We start from the raw sequence: 15,241 nt of genomic DNA, 5'->3' as shown, positions 1-15,241 counted from the left end.
TGGTTCTCCCATAGCTTGTCTTGACGGTTCTCCCATAGCTTGTCTGGATGGTTCTCCCATAGCTTGTCTGGATGGTTCTCCCATAGCTTGACTGGACGGTTCTCCCATAGCTTGTCTGGATGGTTCTCCCATAGCTTGTCTGGGTGGTTCTCCCATAGCTTGTCTGGATGGTTCTCCCATAGCTTGTCTGGATGGTTCTCCCATAGCTTGTCTGGATGGTTCTCCCATAGCTTGTCTGGATGGTTCTCCCATAGCTTGTCTGGATGGTTCTCCCATAGCTTGACTGGACGGTTCTCCCATAGCTTGTCTGGATGGTTCTCCCATAGCTTGTCTGGATGGTTCTCCCATAGCTTGTCTGGATGGTTCTCCCATAGCTTGTCTGGATGGTTCTCCCATAGCTTGTCTGGATGGTTCTCCCATAGCTTGTCTGGATGGTTCTCCCATAGCTTGTCTGGATGGTTCTCCCATAGCTTGTCTGGATGGTTCTCCCATAGCTTGTCTTGACGGTTCTCCCATAGCTTGTCAGGATGGTTCTCCCATAGCTTGTCTGGATGGTTCTCCCATAGCTTGTCTTGACGGTTCTCCCATAGCTTGTCTGGATGGTTCTCCCATAGCTTGTCTTGACGGTTCTCCCATAGCTTGTCTGGATGGTTCTCCCATAGCTTGTCTGGATGGTTCTCCCATAGCTTGTCTGGATGGTTCTCCCATAGCTTGTCTGGATGGTTCTCCCATAGCTTGTCTGGATGGTTCTCCCATAGCTTGTCTGGATGGTTCTCCCATAGCTTGTCTGGATGGTTCTCCCATAGCTTGTCTGGATGGTTCTCCCATAGCTTGTCTGGATTGTTCTCCCATAGCTTGTCTGGATGGTTCTCCCATAGCTTGTCTGGATGGTTCTCCCATAGCTTGTCTCGATGGTTCTCCCATAGCTTGTCTGGATGGTTCTCCCATAGCTTGTCTGGATGGTTCTCCCATAGCTTGTCTGGATGGTTCTCCCATAGCTTGTCTCGATGGTTCTCCCATAGCTTGTCTCGATGGTTCTCCCATAGCTTGTCTGGATGGTTCTCCCATAGCTTGTCTGGATGGTTCTCCCATAGCTTGTCTGGATGGTTCTCCCATAGCTTGTCTGGATGGTTCTCCCATAGCTTGTCTGGATGGTTCTCCCATAGCTTGTCTGGATGGTTCTCCCATAGCTTGTCTCGATGGTTCTCCCATAGCTTGTCTGGATGGTTCTCCCATAGCTTGTCTGGATGGTTCTCCCATAACTTGTCTGGATGGTTCTCCCATAGCTTGTCTGGATGGTTCTCCCATAGCTTGTCTGGATGGTTCTCCCATAGCTTGTCTGGATGGTTCTCCCATAGCTTGTCTGGATGGTTCTCCCATAGCTTGTCTGGATGGTTCTCCCATAGCTTGTCTCGATGGTTCTCCCATAGCTTGTCTCGATGGTTCTCCCATAGCTTGTCTGGATGGTTCTCCCATAACTTGTCTGGATGGTTCTCCCATAACTTGTCTGGATGGTTCTCCCATAGCTTGTCTGGATGGTTCTCCCATAGCTTGTCTGGATGGTTCTCCCATAGCTTGTCTGGATGGTTCTCCCATAGCTTGTCTGGATGGTTCTCCCATAGCTTGTCTGGATGGTTCTCCCATAGCTTGTCTCGATGGTTCTCCCATAGCTTGTCTGGATGGTTCTCCCATAGCTTGTCTCGATGGTTCTCCCATAGCTTGTTTTGACGGTTCTCCCATAGCTTGTCTGGATGGTTCTCCCATAGCTTGTCTGGATGGTTCTCCCATAGCTTGTCTGGATGGTTCTCCCATAGCTTGTCTGGATGGTTCTCCCATAGCTTGTCTGGATGGTTCTCCCATAGCTTGTCTGGATGGTTCTCCCATAGCTTGTCTGGATGGTTCTCCCATAGCTTGTCTGGATGGTTCTCCCATAGCTTGTCTGGATTGTTCTCCCATAGCTTGTCTGGATGGTTCTCCCATAGCTTGTCTCGATGGTTCTCCCATAGCTTGTCTCGATGGTTCTCCCATAGCTTGTCTGGATGGTTCTCCCATAGCTTGTCTGGATTGTTCTCCCATAGCTTGTCTGGATGGTTCTCCCATAGCTTGTCTCGATGGTTCTCCCATAGCTTGTCTCGATGGTTCTCCCATAGCTTGTCTGGATGGTTCTCCCATAGCTTGTCTCGATGGTTCTCCCATAGCTTGTCTCGATGGTTCTCCCATAACTTGTCTGGATGGTTCTCCCATAGCTTGTCTAAATGGTTCTCCCATAGCTTGTCTGGATGGTTCTCCCATAGCTTGTCTGGATGGTTCTCCCATAGCTTGTCTAGTCTGTTTTTGAACTGGTTTGTTGATCTGGCAGAGATAACTAATTTTTTCGCTCCATTTTTGGATTTTTTTTTCATAGAGGTATGAAAAAAAAAGTTCAATCGGTGAGAAAGCTGATATCTCTGTTATGTGAGATACTGATGAGTATGTGAGATACTGATGAGAAACCTGGGACATTGAAATAAAAGAAAATCTTATAAATGCAATGTACTATACAATATATTAAACAAAATGATGATATACCTAAAAAGATTTAAATGTAATGGAATGTATGAAAAAAAAGTAGAACTTTGTGAAATAAATCAGATGAACTAGATACTTAAAATATAAGAAAATGTGGAACTTATATTGATAGAATGGTTTAAAAAACTTAAGACCTAATTAATCAAATACTGGAAAAAAAAATAGGTTGTTATATATAGGTTATTATAAAAAAAACAAATGTATGGGCCAAAGAAGTCTGAAACACAGATCTTAAAAAATACCAGTAATTCCTGACTCTGGCTTTTAACAGGATTACAATTTAGAATCAGATAGATTATGATAATTATATAAATTAATAAAATTGGGGGTGAAATACAGAAAGTAACAAAATAAAAAAAGGAAAGTGCCCAAATTCAATACACCAAATATTATTACATTTTCAGTGTTAAAATGTGAAATGTTGCAGACTTACCGTTTTCCGGCTTGATAATATATCATATAAAATGTCAGTGGCTTTATTTCTGTGAAAGGTTGTTTTTTTTTTATCAGCCTGTTTACATAAGATATGTGCTGTTTTGTAATTCTTCAATAAAGTTATGGTTCCTAAAATTTGTCTTAAAATGATGTTAATACTCACAAATACAAGTACTACTCATGCTGTAGCTCAGGTAAGTTCATACATAGACAATTAAAACAACAGCAATGATAGGGGTTAAGTCAATTAATACAACAGCAATGGTATAGGGGTATAGTCAATTAATACAACAGCAATGACATAGGGGTATAATCAATTAATACAACAGCAATGACACAGGGGTGTAATCAATTAATACAACAGCAATGACACAGGGGTGTAATCAATTAATACAACAGCAATGACATGGGGGTGTAATCAATTAATACAACAGCAATGACATGGGGGTGTAATCAATTAATACAACAGCAATGACAGGGGTGTAATCAATTAATACAACAGACAATCTACAGGCAATAGATACGGCCACTTTTCAAAACTGAGAGTTCTCTAAATGTTCTGTCAGGTTTTCATGCATGCTTAAAAAAGCTATTATGTACTTGTAGACCTGATTTCTGTGTTTATTGTGATTTTATCCTAAGTCTGTTATTCTATCTTGGTAGAATATCTAAAAAACAGGTTGCTCACATTTGTACATGTGGTCTTAATTCAGAGGAGCATCCGAGAAGTTTGGTTCCTCCTGAGGGTCCCAAATCTCTCAGAAATGTCTCATGACAGAGGTATTTGGAAAGGTTCTCAGGAGGGCAATCTTTATGAAACGGAGTGGGTTTTATTTTTTAGTGTAAACAAGATGATTATGGGAATGCCATTGAGGGGATCAGTATGTTTGTTGATAGACTGTTCACAGCTACTTCATTAACAGATAAGAGATAATCAGTAAGCATCAGCACATTATACCAGAATCAGATATATAGAGTTATGGCTGCCATCAGTATGTATTGTTCTCCTGTATAATCGGTATCAGAAGCCAGCCTCAACATTACTAGTGTACTGGTCCCCCCCCCCCCCCCCCCCCCCCCCCCCCCCTCTCCTCGGCTTAATCTGAGTGTGCCCTTCCATTTTAATCTGATCCTAATTCAAAGCTAGCTTATATATATATAAGATATCAGTCAATTTGAATGTTGAATAATTAAAAAAAAAAAATAATAATTCCATTCTTCAACTTAACAAATATAAGTTGACAAATCTTGATGAGTTAGGTATATTGATTTTTTCTCATATAATAAGAAATAATAAGTTTTGGAATGCATATTGCAGGGATGATTCTGAGTCAGGGATGTGTGAGAGAATTTCAGGATTTTAAAGAAACCACAACTTTTATTGAAATTTTCTTCAGATATATGGGTAAAAATTCCCAAACCTAACAATGGATCCCATAAAAAAAAAAAAGTGTTTTTGTCGTTAAATACAAAATTTCCCTGTGATTAAATGGACAATTTGTTGACAAGTGAATTTAACATGTGTTTATCTGTTTCAGGCTGTTGGAGAACAGGAAGCCCTATTGGAAAGTAAGATTGGACAGAGAGAAATGGCAATGCACACGGACGAAACGGAGGAAGGACAGACACCCCAGCAAGGTGAAACTACGGCGTCAGACCATGTTACCAGGGCAACGGACGCACGCGACAGAGTCAGTAGGTTTGTGGGTCATGTGAAACGTACACGCAAAAGACAGAGTATTGCAGAGCTAAACGAGAGTATCTCCGAGTCTCACATTCACCTACAGAGGCTTGAAGGGGAGATAACTCGGTTACAACATGATAACCAAGGGGAGATAAGTGAGCTCCAACATGACTGTAACCAAGGAAATACACAGACAGAGACTACAAACATTATATACCACCTGGAAATGATACGGAAACAACAGGAACAGTTGATGTTACTGGAACAGCAACTCCAGGAAGAGCTGACCTTACAGGCCCAGACACACGGTCAAGGTCAATGTGTAAGTCAAGGTCGAACCAATTCTGAGTGTGATTCCCTGAATGGAAATAATGCATCACAGACTAGTGTGGCCAGGTCTAGTGTTCCTGTGTGTGAAACAATGGTGTACAGTGGTATTGAGAATAACAATGTGATTGTAAACTCTGCTGATGTCCCTGTGTCTGTGACCTCACAGTACACGCAGAGAAACTGTGATACAACCAACCTATCCTCAAGTAAACATATGCTGGCCCCGAACATGGACACATGGGTGTCCCCAATGTGGACTCCACAGGGCACCCGAGGTCACCAAGCCCCTCCATCACAAACAGAAATGACCACAGTGAGTGTTTGTAGTACGACTCCTTCTGTACGCGAAAGTGATGTTGAGCTTCCCTGCCCAATAGATCTGTCTCGTCGGAGTCCTATGTTTGCCAGGTCAGCTGTGAGTGACCTGCCAAACCAGAGTGAGGCTTTTGACAACTCATCGATGTGTCAGTCTCCGTACCGGAAATCCTTCTGTCCCACCACACCAAGTATAGGCAACACCAACTCGGCCTTTACATCTGTCAGTGGGTCGCCACTAGGTCTCGGCAGTCCCTTCAGGTCACTGTCCCTCAAGGCCACTGTCATGTCTAGCCCTGCACGGTCCAGCCCTCTACGTATGATGCGAAGAGACGAGGAGAGTTTACTACGTATGGTCAGTGTTCGAACCAATGAGCGCTACCTTGAGGCTTTGCTGGACGAAGAGTGTGCCCTGTACGCGTATCGACTCCAGACACTTCGTACTGAGGAGGACAATCGAATGGACATCACCAACCCGGTGGCCAGAGTCCTGTCTGAGGGAGACGATATGGTATGTTGATTGTCCTGTTCCATTATTATCACCAAGGAAATCGTATTTTCTCCAAAATGTTCCCAATCAGAAAGGTACACCACCAAAAGTTGAAGACTGAACTAAACACTGAACACTGGGAGTAGATTCTGATGATACTGACAAGCAGCAAAATAAAACCACCAAAACACTCTAGTTTCCAAATTAAAACAATAAAATTTTCCTAGTTTTAGAACAGGATCCCATCCCCAAAATACCTGACAAAATCCCTGCAACAGCTGTAAGCCTGATCGAATTTTGGCCACCATAGGTTAAGGCGAAAGTGTCACAGTCATGAATATGCTATGACAACTTAAAGCAATGAAGTTCTGTCCAAAAGATCTGGTGAACTTCTCAACAGATCCAGGTCGTTGTTACTCACTCGTGTGGTAATCAGGTCGTTGTTACTCCCTTGTGTGATAATCAGGTTGTTGTTATACCCTCGTGTGGTAATCAGGTCGTTGTTACTCCCTCGTGTGATAATCAGGTCGTTGTTACTCACTCGTGTGGTAATCAGGTCGTTGTTACTCCCTCGTGTGATAATCAGGTCGTTGTTTTACCCTCGTGTGATAATCAGGTCGTTGTTACTCCCTCGTGTGGTAATCAGGTCGTTGTTACTCACTCGTGTGGTAATCAGGTCGTTGTTACTCACTCGTGTGATAATCAGGTCCTTGTTACTCACTCGTGTGGTAATTAGGTCGTTGTTTTACCCTCGTGTGATAATCAGGTCGTTGTTACTCCCTCGTGTGATAATCAGGTCGTTGTATACTCACTCGTGTGGTAATCAGGTCGTTGTTACTCCCTCATGTGATAATCAGGTCGTCGTTATACCCTTGTGTGATAATCAGGTCGTTTTTACTCACTCATGTGGTAATCAGGTCACTGTTATACCCTCCTGTGATAATCAGGTCGTTGTTACTCCCTCGTGTGATAATTAGGTCGTTCTTACGCCCCCTTTTTATTAACTTAATATATTTACACCATTAATGTATGTTTCATTTTTGGTAGTCATTTTAAGTTTTGGAGATCTTCCATCAAGAATTGACTGGCCATGGTGGCTACTACTGAATTTCAAGGGGGTATGTCAACATGAAATCTTCAATCCAAGGGCAGATCTCTAACATCTATATTTTTGCTAAAGGAGGTCTTTTTTCTTAAAAACATTTGTGCCTTAAAAATCCCCCTCCTCCTTTATCTACTCTCTACTGCCTCTATCAACCATGTCACAATTTGTGGTAGTCAATCATTTCCTGTGGCCCACTGTCTGACTCATCGTAACCCTGTTTGTTTACATTTCGTTTCTTCACTCATTCATTATCTGCATTTATCAGATGTGAGTTATATCACCGTGCCATCGAGCTCCTTGTTATAGATCGTCCCGATCAGCTGGCAGGGCTGAATTACTGAAGTTCCATAGCTACTGATTGTTTAATACATGGAACTGTCTGATTGGTTTGTGTTAAATATCAGGAACATGATCCGTCAAACACTCAAAGATTATAATACATATATTCACCATTATGTCCACATCATCAATAAGTCCTTCATCTACTGCAGCCTGCTGTTAAACATTATCCTCATCATACCAAACTGTTATTGAGCCCCTACACCCAAAACATTATTACTGTCCCCCATCACACTGAATCGGTTTAGAAGATTTTGAGTGAAATTGAAAGATGTTTTTTGGCTTGTGCTAGCAGAACAATGCTGGAGGATTTGGCAACGTGTTCCCGTCAATGACATACTTAACCCGATCAGTCTGAATGACACTTCTTATGTACGTGTCCCCCTCCTCAACACTGCTCTGCCAGCTTCAGCAGCAGTAAAAACCATCTCTCTTGACATGCTGTCAGGTCATAATACAGAAGTCTTCATCATTCTGTGAACAATGCTCTTGTTTATCTTCCAAAATTAATCATTTTCTGAGACAAGAGTTGTGAAATTATATTTTTTGTGTTTTTTTCCTCCCGTATCTCCATCAGTCTTGGCACAGTGTTTGAGTGTGACAGACGTGTGACTTTGGAGAGCTCTCTCTATGTCTATCAAGCTTGTATTGTAGTTGTTGTACATGTGTAGTTACTCAATGTTTGACCTTGACATTACCTAGACTTTCCCCATGTTAACTTAAAAGATGTTGATCCAGGCCGTTAATCTTTTTGTACTCTCAGCTTTAATCTTAATATACTCTAAACATTAACATCATTGTACCATCATCGTCCCACAAAGTAACACAATACACATCCTGGAGATAATGGTTCCTCGTCTGATATAAACAAATCCATTCCATAATACTGGCTGCCATAATATACATAGGGAATCAGAAATATACATGACAGGGTATTTACCCTGAAGTGGCAGTCAGCTTTTAATCCCTGGTTAATTAGACTTTTAGTAGGTGATAATCACTGCTTAATTTACTCATTCACATTGCTTCATCATGACATGGAATTATGACTGCCGCGCTCGGCCCTGATGAGTGTGGCTGTCGGTATCACTGCTACAGAGGCTGTATGTATGTAGAGTATGATAGGGAGCAGATAATCACCAACACATGTTGTTTACATTGATGAGAGGGAAAACAGGGTATAGTGTATTCTTTATTCGTGAGAAAAGAGTCGGAGAAGTTTTGGAGAGAGTGAAAATAACAGTAGAATATAGTGAGAAACAAAAGGTTGGTGTAGGGAAGAGAGAGAGAAGGATAATAGGTTTTAGGGGCAAGTCTAAAACGTCCAAAAAAAGTGTAGAGCAGGTCAAAAGGTTCTAGAGAGTGAAGAGAGGATCAAAAGTGTAGGGGGGGGGGGGGGGGGGGGGGTCACAAGGATCAAAGTATTACGCAGTGGGGGTCGAAAGGTTCTAAATAGTGTAGAGAGGGGTCACAAGGATCAAAATAGTGTAGAGAGGGGTCACAAGGATCAAAATAGTGTAGAGAGAGGTCACAAGGATCAATATAGTGTAGAGAGGGGTCACAAGGATCAAAATAGTGTAGAGAGGGGTCACAAGGATCAAAATAGTGTAGAGAGAGGTCACAAGGATCAAAATAGTGTAGAGAGGGGTCACAAGGATCAAAATAGTGTAGAGGGGTCACAAGGATCAATATAGTGTAGACAGGGGTCACAAGGATCAAAATAGTGTAGAGAGGGGTCACAAGGATCAATATAGTGTAGAGAGGTCACAAGGATCAAAACAGTGTAGAGAGGGGTCACAAGGATCAAAATAGTGTAAAGAGGGGTCACAAGGATCAAAATAGTATAGAGAGGTCACAAGGATCAAAATAGTGTAGAGAGGTCACAAGGATCAAAATAGTGTAGAGAGGGGTCACAAGGATCAAAATAGTGTAGAGAGGGGTCACAAGGATCAAAATAGTGTAGAGAGAGGTCACAAGGATCAATATAGTGTAGAGAGGGGTCACAAGGATCAAAATAGTGTAGAGAGGGGTCACAAGGATCAAAATAGTGTAGAGAGGGGTCACAAGGATCAAAATAGTGTAGAGAGGGGTCACAAGGATCAAAATAGTGTAGAGGGGTCACAAGGATCAATATAGTGTAGACAGGGGTCACAAGGATCAAAATAGTGTAGAGAGGGGTCACAAGGATCAATATAGTGTAGAGAGGGTCACAAGGATCAAAACAGTGTAGAGAGGGGTCACAAGGATCAAATTAGTGTAAAGAGGGTCACAAGGATCCAAATAGTATAGAGAGGGTCACAAGGATCAAAATAGTGTAGAGAGGGTCACAAGGATCAAAATAGTGTAGAGAGGGTCACAAGGATCAAAATAGTGTAGAGTGATAGAGAGGGGTCACAAGGATCAAAATAGTGTAGAGGGGTCACAAGATCATATAGTGTAGAGAGGGGGGTCACAAGGATCAAAATAGTGTAGAGAGGGGTCCACATAGGATCCAAAATAGTGTAGAGAGGGTCTCAAGGATCAAAATAGTGTAGATAGGGGTTCACAAGGATCAATATAGTGTAGAGAGGTTCACAAGGATCAAAACAGTGTAGAGAGGGGTCACAAAGGATCAAAATAGTGTAGAGGAGGGGTCACAGGATCAAATAGTGTAGAAGTGGGTCACAAGGATCAAATAGTGTAGAGAAGGGGTCTACGGATCTTAATAGTGTAGAGAAGAGTCTTAAGTATCTTAAGTGTTTAGAGAGGTGTCAGAAGGGTCTTGAGAGTGTAGAGAAGGGTCGTAAGGATCTTAAGAGTGTAGAGAAGGGTCGTAAGGATCTTAATAGTGTAGAGAAGGGTCTTAAGGATCTTAAGAGTGTAGAGAAGGGTCTTAAGGATCTTAAGAGTGTAGAGAAGGGTCTTAAGGATCTTAAGAGTTTAGAAGAGAAGGGTCTTAAGGATCTTAAATGTTTAGAGAGGTGTCAGAAGGATCTTAAGAGTGTAGAGAAGGGTCTTAAGGATCTTAAGAGTGTAGAGAAGGGTCTTAAGTATCTTAAGTGTTTAGAGAGGTGTCAGAAGGGTCTTGAGAGTGTAGAGAAGGGTCGTAAGGATCTTAAGAGTGTAGAGAAGGGTCTTACGGATCTTAATAGTGTAGAGAAGGGTCTTAAGGATCTTAAGAGTGTAGAGAAGGGTCTTAAGGATCTTAAGAGTGTAGAGAAGGGTCTTAAGGATCTTAAGAGTTTAGAAGAGAAGGGTCTTAAGGATCTTAAATGTTTAGAGAGGTGTCAGAAGGATCTTAAGAGTGTAGAGAAGGGTCTTAAGGATCTTAAGAGTGTAGAGAAGGGTCTTAAGTATCTTAAGTGTTTAGAGAGGTGTCAGAAGGGTCTTGAGAGTGTAGAGAAGGGTCGTAAGGATCTTAAGAGTGTAGAGAAGGGTCTTACGGATCTTAATAGTGTAGAGAAGGGTCTTAAGGATCTTAAGAGTGTAGAGAAGGGTCTTAAGGATCTTAAGAGTGTAGAGAAGGGTCTTAAGGATCTTAAATGTTTAGAGAGGTGTCAGAAGGATCTTAAGAGTGTAGAGAAGGGTCTTAAGGATCTTAAGAGTGTAGAGAAGGGTCTTAAGTATCTTAAGTGTTTAGAGAGGTGTCAGAAGGGTCTTGATAGTGTAGAGAGGGTCTTAAGGATCTTAAGAGTGTAGAGAAGGGTCTTAAGGATCTTAAAAGTGTAGAGAAGGGTCTTAAGGATCTTAAGAGTGTAGAGAAGGGTCTTAAGTATCTTAAGTGTTTAGAGAAGTGTCAGAAGGGTCTTGAGAGTGTAGAGAAGGGTCTTAAGGATCTTAAGAGTGTAGAGAAGGGTCTTAAGGAGGTGTCAGAAGGGTCTTGAGAGTGTAGAAGTGGATTGGAAGGATCTGTAAGATGTTAAGAAGGTCATATGGATCTTAGAATTAAGAGGAAAGTCAGAAGAACTTTGGTGAATCTGAAAGGTCTTCATAAAATTATACAGAAGTCATATCAAGCATGAATTTATGTTTCATCTTTTTGATTTCCAAAAGCCAGAATAACACATGTTTATTGTCACAAAATGTTTTGTTGGTGATTATCAATTCATTTGTCATTGTTATACAAGGCTGCATTTATAACTATCTGTTGGTTTGGTTGTAGCCAAGACTGTATTTATAACTATCTGTTGGTTTGGTTGAAGCCAAAACTGTATTTATAACTATCTGTTGGTTTGGTTGTAGCCAAGACTGTATTTATAACTATCTGTTGGTTTGGTTGAAGCCAAGACTGTATTTATAACTATCTGTTGGTTTGGTTGTAGCCAAGACTGTATTTATAACTATCTGTTGGTTTGGTTGTAGCCAAGACTGTATTTATAACTATCTGTTGGTTTGGTTGTAGCCAAGACTGTATTTATAACTATCTGTTGGTTTGGTTGAAGCCAAGACTGTATTTATAACTATCTGTTGGTTTGGTTGTAGCCAAGACTGTATTTATAACTATCTGTTGGTTTGGTTGAAGCCAAGACTGTATTTATAACTATCTGTTGGTTTGGTTGAAGCCAAGACTGTATTTATAACTATCTGTTGGTTTGGTTGTAGCCAAGACTGTATTTATAACTATCTGTTGGTTTGGTTGTAGCCAAGACTGTATTTATAACTATCTGTTGGTTTGGTTGTAGCCAATATTGTATTTATAACTATCTGTTGGTTTGGTTGAAGCCAAGACTGTATTTATAACTATCTGTTGGTTTGGTTGTAGCCAAGACTGTATTTATAACTATCTGTTGGTTTGGTTGTAGCCAATACTGTATTTATAACTATCTGTTGGTTTGGTTGTAGCCAATACTGTATTTATAACTATCTGTTGGTTTGGTTGTAGCCAATACTGTATTTATAACTATCTGTTGGTTTGGTTGTAGCCAAGACTGTATTTATAACTATCTGTTGGTTTGGTTGTAGCCAATACTGTATTTATAACTATCTGTTGGTTTGGTTGTAGCCAATACTGTATTTATAACTATCTGTTGGTTTGGTTGTAGCCAAGACTGTATTTATAACTATCTGTTGGTTTGGTTGTAGCCAATACTGTATTTATAACTATCTGTTGGTTTGGTTGTAGCCAATACTGTATTTATAACTATCTGTTGGTTTGGTTGTAGCCAATACTGTATTTATAACTATCTGTTGGTTTGGTTGTAGCCAAGACTGTATTTATAACTATCTGTTGGTTTGGTTGTAGCCAATACTGTATTTATAACTATCTGTTGGTTTGGTTGTAGCCAATACTGTATTTATAACTATCTGTTGGTTTGGTTGTAGCCAAGACTGTATTTATAACTATCTGTTGGTTTGGTTGTAGCCAATACTGTATTTATAACTATCTGTTGGTTTGGTTGTAGCATTTTGTGCCAATCACGGAGGAAGGTCCCCACTCTATCGGCCTGAGGGAGAACTCAGCATTCTGTTGTTATGCCCGTTGAGGAGGAAGAACTGTAATCTAGAACAGAATTAGCATGGAAGTATGGAGGATGAAGTGGCGAAGAGAGACATCACAACCATCGTAACAGCATGGATGGAGTTGACTTGCCATAAAGGGTTACTCATCAAAACCCAGATAACACCATGGATGGAGTTGACTTGCCATAAAGGGTTACTCATCAAAACCCAGATAACACCATGGATGGAGTTGACTTGCCATAAAGGGTTACTCATCAAAACCCAGATAACACCATGGATGGAGTTGACTTGCCATAAAGGGTTACTCATTAAAACCCAGATAACACCATGGATGGAGTTGACTTGCCATAAAGGGTTGCTCATCAAAACCCAGATAACACCATTGATGGAGTTGACTTGCCATAAAGGGTTGCTCATCAAAACCCTGATAAGATCACATGTCAGATCCTTAGTTTAGAGACAGCCTCCAGTAAGGTTTCATATTGCTGAAAATGGCAAAATAATTGATGCTGTGATTTCCAACATTGGAAGTGTTTCCAATGGGCAAAGTCCCTGTCCATGGCCAGCACTATATTCACACTGTTTTATGATAAACTTATTTTTACAGGATCTTGTTTTGGAGTGAAGTCTAGTTTTCTTGATCAGGATATGCGATAAAATTTGGTGGAGAAATATACAAGTCTATGTCTGATTTGTCAGAGTGTGTTACAACGTTTCTATGGAGATATTACAACACATTGTCAGCAATATTGGTGTTTGGCGAGGAGTTGCAACTACAAACCAATCAGGTTATCAACAAACAATGCAAATTGTGGCAGGATTGTGATTTTAAACGACATCAACATCACAAATTAAGTGTTTTAATTCACAGGATCGACATTTTATTTCATCAGATCAATATTTTAATTCATTATGGTATCAACATTAATCAATGGCATACATATATATGTAGTATTAATGCTTCACTGTTTACATTTATATGTATATGCAAATAAACAGACTTCAATTTGTGAATGAAACAGCCAAATACGGTCAAGAGTTGACTGTTTAACCAGAGTGAATACAGATCTGCAGTGATTGTGATTTCAAGATGGATACACGGGTGTGGAATTCGGATACGTTCTTTGTTGTGGTCATGGAAATGTTAACGGTTATCAGTTGGTTGACTTACATACCTCATTATAAATACTGAATGTTTTTACCCCAAGTTATCTCCCTTGTCAATTATCTCCCCTTGTCAATATATTGCCCTTTGGTTTAAATGTACACATGTTACATCCAATATTCAGACAGATCTAACAAATAGTTGAGCTCACTTTCCACATGTCATAACAGAGAAGTGGTTCACTCCTAGGGTGGACATTTCAATTTGTAGCAATTAAAGGAATATTACTGTTGTACAGGTTAATGTCAACAGCAACTCTGTCTCCACCCCAATGTCATTACTGATGTTAATGTCTCCACCCCAATGTCATTACCTATGTTAATGTCTCAACCCCAATGTCATTACCAATGTCCCAGTTTTACTCATCACCATTTCCAGTGACCACATGTATCACCCCACCCTCATTGACACATGTATCATCCCACCCTCATTGACACATGTATCATCCAACCCTCATTGACACATGTATCATCCCACCCTCATTGACACATGTATCACCCCACAGCAATTGTACACATGTATTACCCCACCCTCATTGACAGATGAATTACCCCACAGCAATTGTACACATGTATTACCCAACCCTCATTGACACATGTATCACCCCACCCTCATTGACACATGTATCAACCCACCCTCATTGACACATGTATCATCCCACCATCATTGACACATGTATCATCCCAACATCATTGACACATGTATCACCCCACCCCCATTGACACATGTATCACCCAACCCTCATTGACACATGTATTACCCCACCCTCATTGACACATGTATCATCCCACACTCATTGACACATGTATCATCCCACCCTCATTGACACATGTATTACCCCACCCTCATTGACACATGTATCACCCCACCCTCATTGACACATGTATCACCCCACCCTCATTGACACATGTATCATCCCACCCTCATTGACACATGTATCATCCCACCCTCATTGACACATGTGTCATCCCACCCTCATTGACACATGTATCACCCCACCCTCATTGACACATGTATCACCCAACCCTCATTGACACATGTATCACCCCACCCTCATTGACACATGTATCACCCCACCCTCATTGACACATGTATCGTCCTACCCTCATTGACACATGTATCATCCCACCCTCATTGACACATGTATCACCCCACCCTCATTGACACATGTATCATCCCACCCTCATTGACACATGTATCATCCAACCCTCATTGACACAAGTATCATCCCACCCTCATTGACACATGTATCACCCCACCCTCATTGACACATGTATCATCCCACCCTCATTGACACATGTATCATCCCACCCTCATTGACACATGTATCATCCCACCCTCATTGACACATGTATCATCCAACCCTCATTG

The 15,241-nt window shown here is 41.1% G+C and overlaps 1 protein-coding gene across 1 annotated transcript in view; it reads left to right on the top strand.

The window, feature by feature from the left end:
* LOC117343945 overlaps positions 1-14,935 on the top strand; it is an 82,719-nt gene extending 67,784 nt beyond the window's left edge. The window contains exons 12-13 of the mRNA XM_033906514.1: positions 4,542-5,843; positions 12,648-14,935. Of these exons, the coding sequence (XP_033762405.1) occupies positions 4,542-5,843; positions 12,648-12,728 (1,383 nt within the window). The 3' untranslated portion in view covers positions 12,729-14,935. The remainder of the gene's footprint in view (positions 1-4,541; positions 5,844-12,647) is intronic.
* The last annotated feature ends 306 nt before the right edge of the window (positions 14,936-15,241 follow it).

Source organism: Pecten maximus, chromosome 15 (genome assembly GCF_902652985.1).
Source record: "Pecten maximus chromosome 15, xPecMax1.1, whole genome shotgun sequence".
Taxonomy (NCBI): Eukaryota; Metazoa; Mollusca; class Bivalvia; order Pectinida; family Pectinidae; genus Pecten; species Pecten maximus.
The sequence above is the reverse complement of the archived record's forward strand: the minus strand, read 5'-3'. Positions and strand labels throughout refer to the sequence as shown.